The sequence below is a fragment of the Thalassophryne amazonica genome, chromosome 9, assembly GCF_902500255.1.
Source record: "Thalassophryne amazonica chromosome 9, fThaAma1.1, whole genome shotgun sequence".
Taxonomy (NCBI): domain Eukaryota; kingdom Metazoa; phylum Chordata; class Actinopteri; order Batrachoidiformes; family Batrachoididae; genus Thalassophryne; species Thalassophryne amazonica.
This window is the reverse complement of record NC_047111.1, coordinates 66,014,910-66,029,172: the sequence shown is the minus strand read 5'-3', so window position 1 is coordinate 66,029,172 and position 14,263 is coordinate 66,014,910. Positions and strand designations below refer to the sequence as shown.

Genomic DNA, 14,263 nt, shown 5'->3' with positions numbered 1-14,263 from the left:
CTCTCTCCCTTTACAAGGCATACTACCAACATTCAAAGTCCCCACTCTCATTTCCACCCTTCTATTTTTCCTCTTCTTCCGCTGTTTGTGGAAATGTTCTCCTCCTCTTAGTTTGTGATAGCATTACGAAAAGTAAATTAATCTATGGGTTTGTGATATCACCATGAAAATGGGCCGCTTTTTGTGACGGGGCATGAAATGCGGGGTGATGGGGAGTCTGGGGGGTTGTGGTTAGGGGATGGGAGACACGTTATGGTTAGTGTTAGGAGAAGGGGAGGTTTATAAACACTAAAATAAAAAAAAAATGTGTCATGAAAAGCACCCCATTTTCATGATGGGGGCACAAAAAAGTGTGAGACTGGGCTGAGTTGCTAGTCAAAGACACAGATTATCTCTGTTGCCTGTTGCCCAATGGCTCTGAAAATTGATGGACTATGCATTAAAAAAGGTTGTAATTCTTAAATGCTTTATGCAATATTTTGTTAAACCCCTTGAATTAAGGTTGAAAGTCTGCACTACAAACACATCTGGATCATATGATTTCAACTTCAATGTTGTGGTGAAGTAAATGACAAAAGAAAATGGCGGTGCTGTCCAAATACTTATGAACCTGACTGTACATGATTAGGGAAGGAGAACATGTGATTGCGAGAGCCTAACAATGAATTATGACTTGCACAGCCCCTCGTAATTTTGGTGACATTACGAATACTTATCGGTCAGGCAGTGGAATCAAACACTTAAATGTGTTCTTACGCAGCAACGAGTAGTGCAACTGTGCCAACGAGTTGTAACTTGCTCCGTCTCACATTTACTGTCCCTGAGAGAAAGCGGTCCAAGTAGTTGACAGCGAGGTACAACGTTTCAGAACCAAACTTGTACTCCTGAACCACTTCCACCAGCCAATCCACAACGACCAACCGCATATCACTGGTCAGCTCTGCATGCTTCTCCAGGTAGCCCAGTTTGGGCTTGAACTTCACCTAGGTTTGCAACAAGCATCATGCTTCAGATATTTGGAGAGAATGTATGAGGATATTCACGGTCAATCGACTGTAATTTCACACCTCCCTCTTCCTCAGGTTAATGTGAATGTCCTCTGCATAATCTGACACACTGGGGAGTTCTTCTGATGTCAGCGGATCATCTGGGTCAGAGGAGTCCTGCCATGGACCTACAAACCAACAGGTGGTCAAGAGGTGGAAGCTGAAGGTGTTACAAACACCTGGCTGACTGGCAAAACTATCCTGAAGGTTAGCTTCAATAACCGCTAATCTGGTAACTGAAATAATAACTGATACCAATAACACATTTAGCTGAAGCTACTAATAACCACTAACCACTAACTTTTATTGCATGAATTTAGGTGCCTTTGGGTAATTGGGTCTAAAACCCTGAAAAGCTGACCTAAAGAGCTGAAAATTAACATGTAGCATAAACATGGAGGTAACCAAGGTTTAAACGTTCTTAAAAAAAAAGAAAAAAAAAAAAGGAGCCGACTTAAAGTTAGTGGAAATATATTTCGTGGAAGCCCATTTTTCCGCTAATGGATTTTAGAGTTAACTAAAATCCATGCCAGTCCACTAACGAAAAAGTTAGTTTTGCTGATTAGCTGATTCGGTGCGTATCCTCACTTGAACTCAGCTGCAGAAGGTATCTCCAGTCTTGATTTTTTTGGGCAGCAGATTTGGCATTTGGGAAACTGGAGTCTGAGACCACTTCTACACCAGAAGCAGAAATAACAACTTCACAGGCCTCATCGATGAAGACGTCACAGCTAGCGCTGGACACGGTGCTGGAGAACGTGAACTGAGAGCCGTCCAAGATGGAGCTGTGCTTTGTTGACTGGGGAGGATGAGTTGAAATTTGATCAAATACAAACTGAGCTCACTTGTACAAACATTATTGTTATCCACCGTGTTACCTGTCCAAGGGACTGGCTGAGCAACTCGTTTTCTGGCAACACACCGAGCACTGTCCGCTGTTTGGTCCTCTTGACCTGCAGTGCTTCTGCTCTGGCAGTGGGTGGGATGTTTTCTTTACCCAGACAGTCCATCTCAACATGAGGAGAAAAGAAAACGAAAAGCATTTTACACAAACACTGACTAAAAAGCATGCAAATAAAAGGATAAAATTAACAGGGCAAGCACATCATAAATGGGGCCAGTCAGTGAGAGAGTCAGTCAAAATTTCCATAAGTCTCTAAAAACTACTACATATTAAGCTCTGAAATTTTGGGTACTAATAGATGCAGATGAGGACCAGTGAACTTTGTATTTTGGACCATGTTGGTATCTTTTAACATGTACCATAACCAAAACATAAAATAGAGACAGACAGGCCAACTAAGTTGCTTGTTACACACATAAACACCTAATGAATGAATGAATGAATAAATAAATGATACCCCCCCTTCACACATACATATATATATATATATATATATATACACATACATATAAACAATGTTGGACTCTGTAGTTTTCTCTGGGCCCCTCCCCAATCGGACCGGGAGTGACATGTTTAGCCGCATGTTCTCCTTGAATTGCTGGCTGTCTGAGTGGTGTCCAAAAAATGAGGTGGGCTTCATAGATAATTGGCAAAGCTTCTGGGGAAAACCTGGTCTTGTTAGGAGAGACGGCATCCATCCCACTTTGGATGGAGCAGCTCTCATTTTTAGAAATCTGGCCAATTTTCTTAAATCCTCCAAACCGTGACTATCCAGGGTTGGGACCAGGATGCAGAGTTGTAGTCTTACACACCTCTCTGCAGCTTCTCTCCCCCTGCCATCCCCTCATTACCCCATCCCCGTAGAGACGGTGTCTGCTCCCAGACCACCAATAACCAGCAAAAATCTATTTAAGAATAAAAATTCAAAAAGAAAAAATAATATAGCACCTTCAACTGCACCACAGACTAAAACAGTTAAATGTGGTCTATTAAACATTAGGTCTCTCTCTTCTAAGTCCCTGTTGGTAAATGATATAATAATTGATCAAGATATTGATTTATTCTGCCTTACAGAAACCTGGTTACAGCAGGATGAATATGTTAGTTTAAATGAGTCAACACCCCCGAGTCACACTAACTGTCAGAATGCTCGTAGCACGGGCCGGGGCGGAGGATTAGCAGCAATCTTCCATTCCAGCTTATTAATTAATCAAAAACCCAGACAGAGCTTTAATTCATTTGAAAGCTTGACTCTTAGTCTTGTCCATCCAAATTGGAAGTCCCAAAAACCAGTTTTATTTGTTATTATCTATCGTCCACCTGGTCGTTACTGTGAGTTTCTCTGTGAATTTTCAGACCTTTTGTCTGACTTAGTGCTTAGCTCAGATAATTATAGTGGGCGATTTTAACATCCACACAGATGCTGAGAATGACAGCCTCAACACTGCATTTAATCTATTATTAGACTCTATTGGCTTTGCTCAAAACGTAAATGAGTCCACCCACCACTTTAATCATTTCTTAGATCTTGTTCTGACTTATGGTATGGAAATAGAAGACTTAACAGTATTCCCTGAAAACTCCCTTCTGTCTGATCATTTCTTAATAACATTTACATTTACTCTGATGGACTACCCAGCAGTGGGGAATAAGTTTCATTACACTAGAAGTCTTTCAGAAAGCGCTGTAACTAGGTTTAAGGATATGATTCCTTCTTTATGTTCTCTAATGCCATATACCAACACAGTGCAGAGTAGCTACCTAAACTCTGTAAGTGAGATAGAGTATCTCATCAATAGTTTTACATCCTCATTGAAGACAACTTTGGATGCTGTAGCTCCTCTGAAAAAGAGAGCTTTAAATCAGAAGTGCCTGACTCCGTGGTATAACTCACAAACTCGTAGCTTAAAGCAGATAACCCGTAAGTTGGAGAGGAAATGGCGTCTCACTAATTTAGAAGATCTTCACTTAGCCTGGAAAAAGAGTCTGTTGCTCTATAAAAAAGCCCTCCGTAAAGCTAGGACATCTTTCTACTCATCACTAATTGAAGAAAATAAGAACAACCCCAGGTTTCTTTTCAGCACTGTAGCCAGGCTGACAAAGAGTCAGAGCTCTATTGAGCCGAGTATTCCATTAACTTTAACTAGTAATGACTTCATGACTTTCTTTGCTAACAAAATTTTAACTATTAGAGAAAAAATTACTCATAACCATCCCAAAGACGTATCGTTATCTTTGGCTGCTTTCAGTGATGCCGGTATTTGGTTAGACTCTTTCTCTCTGATTGTTCTGTCTGAGTTATTTTCATTAGTTACTTCATCCAAACCATCAACATGTTTATTAGACCCCATTCCTACCAGGCTGCTCAAGGAAGCCCTACCATTATTTAATGCTTCGATCTTAAATATGATCAATCTATCTTTGTTAGTTGGCTATGTACCACAGGCTTTTAAGGTGGCAGTAATTAAACCATTACTTAAAAAGCCATCACTTGACCCAGCTATCTTAGCTAATTATAGGCCAATCTCCAACCTTCCTTTTCTCTCAAAAAGTCTTGAAAGGGTAGTTGTAAAACAGCTAACTGATCATCTGCAGAGGAATGGTCTATTTGAAGAGTTTCAGTCAGGTTTCAGACTTCATCATAGTACAGAAACAGCATTAGTGAAGGTTACAAATGATCTTCTTATGGCCTTGGACAGTGGACTCATCTCTGTGCTTGTTCTGTTAGACCTCAGTGCTGCTTTTGATACTGTTGACCATAAAATTTTATTACAGAGATTAGAGCATGCCATAGGTATTAAAGGCACTGCGCTGCGGTGGTTTGAATAATATTTGTCTAATAGATTACAATTTGTTCATGTAAATGGGGAATCTTCTTCACAGACTAAAGTTAATTATGGAGTTCCACAAGGTTCTGTGCTAGGACCAATTTTATTCACTTTATACATGCTTCCCTTAGGCAGTATTATTAGACGGTATTGCTTAAATTTTCATTGTTACGCAGATGATACCCAGCTTTATCTATCCATGAAGCCAGAGGACACACACCAATTAGCTAAACTGCAGGATTGTCTTACAGACATAAAGACATGGATGACCTCTAATTTCCTGCTTTTAAACTCAGATAAAACTGAAGTTATTGTACTTGGCCCCACAAATCTTAGAAACATGGTGTCTAACCAGATCCTTACTCTGGATGGCATTACCCTGACCTCTAGTAATACTGTGAGAAATCTTGGAGTCATTTTTGATCAGGATATGTCATTCAAAGCGCATATTAAACAAATATGTAGGACTGCTTTTTTGCATTTACATAATATCTCTAAAATTAGAAAGGTCTTGTCTCAGAGTGATGCTGAAAAACTAATTCACGCATTTATTTCCTCTAGGCTGGACTATTGTAATTCATTATTATCAGGTTGTCCTAAAAGTTCCCTAAAAAGCCTTCAGTTAATTCAAAATGCTGCAGCTAGAGTACTAACGGGGACTAGAAGGAGAGAGCATATCTCACCCATATTGGCCTCTCTTCATTGGCTTCCTGTTAATTCTAGAATAGAATTTAAAATTCTTCTTCTTACTTATAAGGTTTTGAATAATTAGGTCCCATCTTATCTTAGGGACCTCGTAGTACCATATCACCCCAATAGAGCGCTTCGCTCTCAGACTGCAGGCTTACTTGTAGTTCCTAGGCTCCTCTCCTGTGGAACCAGCTCCCAATTCAGATCAGGGAGACAGACACCCTCTCTACTTTTAAGATTAGGCTTAAAACTTTCCTTTTTGCTAAAGTTTATAGTTAGGGCTGGATCAGGTGACCCTGAACCATCCCTTTGTTATGCTGCTATAGACGTAGACTGCTGGGGGGTTCCCATGATGCACTGTTTCTTTCTCTTTTTGCTCTGTATGCACCACTCTGCATTTAATCATTAGTGATCGATCTCTGCTCCCCTCCACAGCATGTCTTTTTCCTGGTTCTCTCCCTCAGCCCCAACCAGTCCCAGCAGAAGACTGCCCCTCCCTGAGCCTGGTTCTGCTGGAGGTTTCTTCCTGTTAAAAGGGAGTTTTTCCTTCCCACTGTAGCCAAGTGCTTGCTCACAGGGGGTCATTTGACCGTTGGGGTTTTACATAATTATTGTATGGCCTTGCCTTACAATATAAAGCGCCTTGGGGCAACTGTTTGTTGTGATTTGGCGCTATATAAAAAACTGATTGATTGATTGATTGATATATATATATATATACACACACACACACACACGAGGTCTATTAGAAAAGTATCCGACCTTATTATTTTTTTCAAAAACCATATGGATTTGAATCACGTGTGATTGCGTCAGCCAAGCTTGAACCTTCGTACGCATACGTGAGTTTTTTCACGCCTGTCGGTTGCATCATTCGCCTTTGAGCAGGCTTTGAGTGAGGAGTGGTCCACCCCTCTCGTCGTTTTCTTCATTGTTTAGGAATGGCTCAGAGACTGCCGCTTTGCTTGATCAAAATTTTTTCAGAAACTGTGAGGGACATCAAAGTGGACACCATTCGAGAAATTCAGATGGTTTTGGTGAAAATTTTATGAGCTTCAAAGAGATTACGGAGTGTTACTGTCGCTTTAAGGACGGCCCAGATCAACTGGTGTTGCGCCGCGCTCCGAAGCCGCCATCAACAGGCTGAGCAACCATTTCATTTCTAAATGGATGGCTGTATGGATCCGTGACCATCATGTGCAATTTCTCTGGTTATCACAACAGCTGGACGTCAACCATTTTCCGTCAGATTTCGCTTTTAACAAGAGATTTTGTCATGGAAAGCCGAGCGGAGGCTTCGCGCGTCACGATGGATTCGCTACTAGAACGAGACAAAACCACCTCCGTTTTGGTCTCACAGGACGGTTTTGAGATGGCGTTCAGACAGCTGTTGGTGGTTTTTCCATCGAGTGATTATCCGAGAAATTGTGGATGTGCCTGGACATGTCAGAACATGTCCTGTGAGGCTTCATCACGGCGTTGCTTTGAGCCATGCGGTACCGCCGCAACCCGCGAAGCCTCTGCTCCTCTTTCCATGACAAAAACTGTAACAGTGGAATGTGCCGTTCATTTCCAAACTGGATGCTGTGTTTTATCCGGGAGGTCATCTGGCTAGCACAGGAATTGTGAAAAGACGTGGACATCAGCACTTTTTCGGCACATTGAGACAGACGTGCGGAGGAATTCCGCGCGTCGCGGCGGTGCCGCATGGCGCAAAGCAACGCCGTGATGAAGCCTCACAGGACATGTTCTGGCATGTCCCGGCACATCCACAATTTCTCGGATAATCACTCAATGGAAAAACCACCGACAGCTTTCTGAACGCCATCTCAAAGCCATCCTGTGAGACCAAAATGGAGGTGGTTTTGTCTCGTTCCAGTAGCGAATCCATCGTGACGCGTGAAGCCTCCGCTCAGCTTTCCATGACAAAATCTCTTGTTAAAAGTGAAATCTGCCGGAAAATGGTTGATGTCCAGCTCTTGTGATAACCAGAGAAATTGCACACGATGGTCACGGATCCATACAGCCATCAGGTTTAGAAATGAAATGGTCGCTCAGCCTGTCGATGGCGGCTTCAGAGCGTGGCGCATCACCAGTCGCTCTGGGCCGTCCTTAAAGCAACAGTAACACTCCGTAATCTCTTTGAAGCCCATAAAATTTTCACCAAAAACCATATGAATTTCTCGAATGGTGTCCACTTGGATGTGCCTCACAGTTTCTGAAAAAATTTTGATCAAGCAAAGCGGCAGTCTCTGAGCCATTCCTAAACAATAAAAAAAAACGACGAGAGGGGTGGACCACTCCTCACTCAAAGTGTGCTCACAGGCGAATGACGCAACCGACAGGCGTGAAAAAAGTCACGCATGGGCACGGAGGTTCAAGCTTGGCTGACACAATCACACGTGATTCAAATCCATATGGTTTTTGAAAAAAATAAGGTTGGATACTTTTCTAATAGACCTCGTATATATATATATACACGAGGTCTGTCCAAAAAGTAATGGACTTTTTATTTTTTTCAAAAACTATATGGCTTTGAATCACGTGTGATTGCATCAGTCAAGCTTGAACCTTCGTGCGCATGCGTGAGTTTTTTCACGCCTGTCGGTTGTGTCATTCGCCTGTGGGCAGGCTTTGAGTGAGCACTGGTCCAGCCCCCTCGTTGGATTTTTATTGTTAGTGAAATGGCTGAGAGGCTGTCGCTTTGTTCCATGAAAATTTTTTCAGAAACTGTTAGAGACAGCCAGTTGGAAACCATTCGAAAGATTCAGATGGATTTCGGTGAAGATTCTGCCGGCGTCACACGGATTAAGGAGTGTTAAAACCTTTTTAAAGACGGCCCACAGCGGTGGAGGGCGTGCGGCGCACCGAGCGGCCATCGACAGGCTGGAACGACCAGATCATTTCTAAACTGAATGCTGTGCTGATCCAGGACATCGTGTGACTACCAGAAATGGCAAGAGAGCTGGACATAGCACTTTTGCGGCACATTCCACTGTTACAGGAGATTTTGTAATGAAAGACGTGCGGAGGATTTCGCATGTCGGCACAGAGCCGCTCATTGCGCGCAAAAAAAAAAAACACCTCCGTGTTGGAAGTCTCACAGGACATGTTGTGGCATGTCCAGCTGTTACACAATTTCTCGGATACTCACTCGACTGAAAAGCCATCGAAAGCTGTCTGAATCTTCCGAATGGTTTCCAACACGGAGGTGTTGGTGTTGTTTTTGAAAAAATAAAAAGGTCTGTTACTTTTTGGACAGACCTCGTATATATATATATATATATATATATATATATATATATATATATATATATATATATATATATATATATATACTCAACAAAAATATAAACGCAACACTTTTGGTTTTGCTCCCATTTTGTATGAGATGAACTCAAAGATCTAAAGCTTTTTCCACATACACAATATCACCATTTCTCTCAAATATTGTTCACAAACCAGTCTAAATCTGTGATAGTGAGCACTTCTCCTTTGCTGAGATAATCCATCCCACCTCACAGGTGTGCCATATCAGGATGCTGATTAGACACCATGATTAGTGCACAGGTGTGCCTTAGACTGCCCACAATAAAAGGCCACTCTGAAAGGTGCAGTTTTATCACACAGCACAATGCCACAGATGTCGCAAGATTTGAGGGAGCGTGCAGTTGGCATGCTGACAGCAGGAATGTCAACCAGAGCTGTTGCTCGTGTATTGAATGTTCATGTCTCTACCATAAGCCGTCTCCAAAGTCGTTTCAGAGAATTTGGCAGTATATCCAACCAGCCTCACAACCGCAGACCACGTGTAATCACACCAGCCCAGGACCTCCACATCCAGCATGTTCACCTCCAAGATCGTCTGAGACCAGCCACTCGGACAGCTGCTGGAACAATCGGTTTGCATAACCAAAGAAATTTTGCACAAACTGTCAGAAACCGTCTCAGGGAAGCTCATCTGCATGCTCGTTGTCCTCATCGGGGTCTCGACCTGACTCCAGTTCGTCGTCGTAACCGACTTGAGTGGGCAAATGCTCACATTCACTGGCGTTTGGCACGTTGGAGAGGTCTTCTCTTCACGGATGATGTGAAGGAGATGTGTTGCACTGCATGAGGCAAATGGTGGTCACACCAGATACTGACTGGTATCCCCCCCCCCCCAATAAAACAAAACTGCACCTTTCAGAGTGGCCTTTTATTGTGGGCAGTCTAAGGCACACCTGTGCACTAATCATGGTGTCTAATCAGCATCCTGATATGGCACACCTGTGAGGTGGGATGGATTATCTCAGCAAAGGAGAAGTGCTCACTATCAGATTTAGACTGGTTTGTGAACAATATTTGAGGGAAATGGTGATATTGTGTATGTGGAAAAAGTTTTAGATCTTTGAGTTCATCTCATACAAAATGGGAGCAAAACCAAAAGTGTTGCGTTTATATTTTTGTTGAGTATATATATATGTGTGTGTGTGTGTGTGTGTGTAAATTTTTTTTAAAGCATGCATACATTTTTAGTGTTTCACACCATCTATACATAACAAAATCCAATATAAGAACAAAAATATACCAACATCTTGGGTAAGGCATATGATATGGTGACTTTGGACAGTGATTACTTTAATATGTGTGGAGAACTTTTGCTTTGTGCCACAAAAGTACTATTTGGGGTTGATTTCACAATGTGTATAATTTACTGATTTGTTTGTGTTTGTGTATTGTTCGTTGGTCAAATGACTAAATGTCAAGAATGTATTCCACATTGAAGGAGAATTCCAGAATTTTTTAACCTGGCCTCTATTTTGAGATGTTTTGGATGAACCTTTTCAGTCAGGACAAAACATGATTTTAATCTGTCCAGTATTGATGTGCAATATAAACAATGACACAGGCTTACTAGTGACACAGAGCAATTGCTTAGGGCAAGTTAAAACACTCACAGTAACCTGCTTCTTGTCAACACCGAATAGGTGAAAATACAGTAAGAAGCATCTGATAGCATCGAGAAAATCCCTACAATTAGTCACTTACCTAAGCTGCCCATTCAGCATTGCTGATCCCCACTCGGTCATTATAAGTTGATTATTGATGAGGGACTCTGTCTACACTTTACAACAGGCAAAAACCCCAGAATATCAACAATGATCTTGTAATGACTCAGTGGAGACCAGCGCCACAGAATTGGCTAAGGTAAGCAAATAACTATAATTGGTGTTTGCATTCCAAATCAAACCTGGATTGATTAAAGCTGTTTTTGTCCAGAGTGAAGCGATGAACCCAAAAACTTTGAAAACTTGAGCCCAAGTTGAAAAATCACTGAAGTCACCTTTAAATACCAGTTTGCATCATACTGACACAAATTACATCCAAATGAAAGAGAAAAGACACCTGTCATGCCTGTTGGTGGAATGTTACAACAGCAGGTTTTAAAATTTGTGAAGTTGATACAACCACACAGGCAGCATGAATGACTATCCAAATGCCCCCAGACCATAACTCAAATCACCACTATATCCATCAACACCACAACCCAAGCCTGAGCCCAAGGTATTAATTTAGGAATAATACCATCTGAAATAATTCCAGAAATGATTAATATATGTTTAGTATCTTAAAAATGTCAGTAATGAACCAGATAATTGCAAAATTGGTGAATTGTAATCACAACTGATTAACTAACTATTAACTATTAAATAGGATATCAATTGCAAATAAATGTTCAGAAATAGGAAATCACAAAGAATTAAAAATCAAGTTTAAAATGGTTTAGATACAAATGAGGCCTTTAATGCAATGTGATATACATGAATGGGACTGGGTGTAATTATGTATGTTGTAATGCCTCAGGGCCAATGGAGCAACACAGTAAAAATTCACTGAAATTTATAGTGTATGTATATGAAAATGTTGCCATTCACCTTGAATGCGTGAATTTTTATGTTTGAGTTCTCTTACTTCAGATGCTTTCTTCTGTAATCTTTTTTGCATAGGTGGGGGGTGTATTCCTTTTCATGTGTGATCCAGTAAGTTCTTCCAGCTTCTACCTTTATATTCAAGGCCATGACAGCTGTGGACGTGTGGATTTGGCACACGTTTTATGCCTGATACCCTTCCTAATGCACCTCCAAATTACATGGAGAATGGGCACAGTTGGCCTTGAACCCAGAACCTTCTGTTTTGGAAGCAAGTGCACTGTCGCCTGTGTGCTTGCGCTAGGGGTTAGTAAGGTTAGACCTTACTTGTATGAAGCACCTTGAGCCATCTTTTGTTGTGATTTGTTGCTATATAAATTTAATAAATTGAATTAGCGTTTCTGCACCTGTTCTTTTAAAAGGCGAGGAGCTGCTTCTCGCCATTCAATCTCTGTCTGTCTCTCTTCAAACAAAGAGTTCAGTGTGGAGGCGAGGGGAGTGTGGAACTCTTGGAATTATTCAACTGAAACAGATAAGTGGTGACCTAGAACATCATGGGTTCAACTCCCCAATTGCTAATCAGACATTTACACACACACACACACACACACACACACACACACACACACACACACACACACACACACACACACACACACACGAGACGCATGCGACGGTATGACGTTGCCATGGTAACAGGAATTTAGCACTGTCCATCATGTGTAAAGCAGAATAATGCAGCGAAAACGCCCAGTAGAGTTCACAGGATGCTAAATAAAGCTGCCACATCCACAAACTCACCTTAATTAGCATTTATGGCTAACGCTAACAGCAAACAGCAACCTTTAAACTCTGCTCCGACCGGCTGACCTACTGATCACAGACTGTATTAATCCAGTTATCACAAGCTGTGCTTTTGTGGATTTTTTTTTTTTTTTTTAAGACAAACAGCGAGCGACCTCTGCCTGTGTTCCACACGGTGAACCAACCAACATCTGAGGATGTACGAAAACGGATCAACTGATCCACAAACGGCTGCTAACGTCCAAGAATCACGTGTCTGTGCGCAGCAACTGAAACCACTGTAGATAGATAGATAGATAGATAGATAGATAGATAGATAGATAGATAGAGACTGTTTGGAGCAGGCAGGTCTCAAAAACGGCGCGACCAAGGTGATTATGAGGGAAACTACCAAGAACCCAGTTACAGTCCGTTTTTGTGACCGGAGAAATTGTGCCACTGCAACATTCATCTGTTTCGTCACCTAGCTGTCACAGGTTCATAGTGGAGTAGATCAAGAAGGATTTTAAGACAAGAAAACAGATCAAATCTTAACTAAGGTCTCCCACGTGACTTCTGGTGGTGGAAAGTTCACTTTTTTTTTTTTTAGGACATTCCGTGAGGGGTGCACGAATTTAAAAGTGCTGCGGGGGTCTGGGGGGAGTTATGATTAGGGTGAGCAGAAGAAGGTTAATAATAGTAAGATTTAAAAAAAAAAGTCACGAAAATTTGTCTCATTGCGTGACGGGAGCATGAAAAAAAACTCGTGAGACTGGTTTGTCCGCACCACCACACAGCTTTGAATGGTCACTCAAGCCTATAACACCTTCAGACTTGTCATGGTATTTTGGTGGCTTCCCTCACAACTGCAGAGTCCTTCTTGTGTTGTCACAGTGTTGATTTTTTTTTATTATTATTAACAACAAATGTTATACTTAACTTGTCCAATCATGTATGGTTTGTAAAAATGGAAGGACTTAAAAAAAATGGCTGCTTCCTAAATGGTTCCTGTTATTTTTCTTTAACTTTTTGAATTAAAGTGAAAAGCCTACACTACAACTTCACTCTTTAATGTGAACTCCACTATGATGGAGTGCCCCGGGCAAAATAACCAAACTGTGCCACTGTCCAAATACTTATGAACTTGACCGTACATTGAGCCTTTTGATGTGAAGACGTGATTTGATTTTGGTGAGGATTGGTTAACTTTTAAGATATTAAGGTCAACTTTCCAATCATAATCACATTTGATTTTTGTTATGTTTGGGAATCTCAAATGAGATTTCCTGCTAACCCACTGAAGAAAGGACAAACATCAAACACACATTTTATCAAAATTCTGGGACAGCTGAAACTTGCCGAGTTGATTGTGAAGCAGAGAAGATTACAACTGGAGGACAGACTAGTCCAAAAATAGTCAATAACAATGCATAACAGAATAATAACGTCAAATTTGTTGCTATACTTGTATAACTTTGTTGTACAAGTAAAATGAAAAAGTGTGACGGTAAAAATCAAATACAAAATCTGGTTAATGTACCTGGCTGTTGACCTGCAATGTGTAAATGGTCCACTAGATGGCAGGCTTTACCTTCAATGTCAGTTTCCCATTTGTACTGAATTGCTTGTGCATCACATACACATATTAGGGCATACATGTCAGTCTACGTCTCAACCTTAACAAGATGACAAAAGCATAAGAACTCACAGGTAGGAGTTTCAGTGAAGGTCACTATACGCTGTTACAGGCCTTTTTAATCTCCATCCATCCATCCATCCATCCATTTTCTTCCGCTTTATCCGGAGTCGGGTCGCGGGGGCAGCAGCTCAAGCAAAGCCGCCCAGACCTCCCGATCCACACACACCTCCTCCAGCTCCTCCGGGGGAACCCCAAGGCGTTCCCAAGCCAGCCGAGAGATGTAGTCCCTCCAGCGTGTCCTGGGTCTTCCCTGGGGCCTCCTCCCAGTGGGACGTGCCCGGAACACCTCTCCAGCAAGGCGTCCAGGGGGCATCCGGAAAAGATGCCCGAGCCACCTCAACTGGCTCCTTTTGACGTGGAGGAGCAGCGGCTCGACGCCGAGCTCCTCCCGAGTAACCGAG

The 14,263-nt window shown here is 41.8% G+C and overlaps 1 protein-coding gene across 1 annotated transcript in view; it reads right to left on the bottom strand.

Annotated features, from left to right (window-relative positions):
* ccna1 (cyclin A1) overlaps positions 1–12,242 on the bottom strand; it is a 28,797-nt gene extending 16,555 nt beyond the window's left edge. The window contains exons 1-5 of the mRNA XM_034178264.1: positions 12,182–12,242; positions 1,925–2,056; positions 1,635–1,845; positions 1,068–1,174; positions 757–983 (exon numbers count right to left, since the gene is read on the bottom strand). Coding sequence (XP_034034155.1) covers positions 757–983; positions 1,068–1,174; positions 1,635–1,845; positions 1,925–2,056; positions 12,182–12,193 — 689 coding nt within the window. The 5' untranslated portion in view covers positions 12,194–12,242. The remainder of the gene's footprint in view (positions 1–756; positions 984–1,067; positions 1,175–1,634; positions 1,846–1,924; positions 2,057–12,181) is intronic.
* Positions 12,243–14,263: the final 2,021 nt, after the last annotated feature.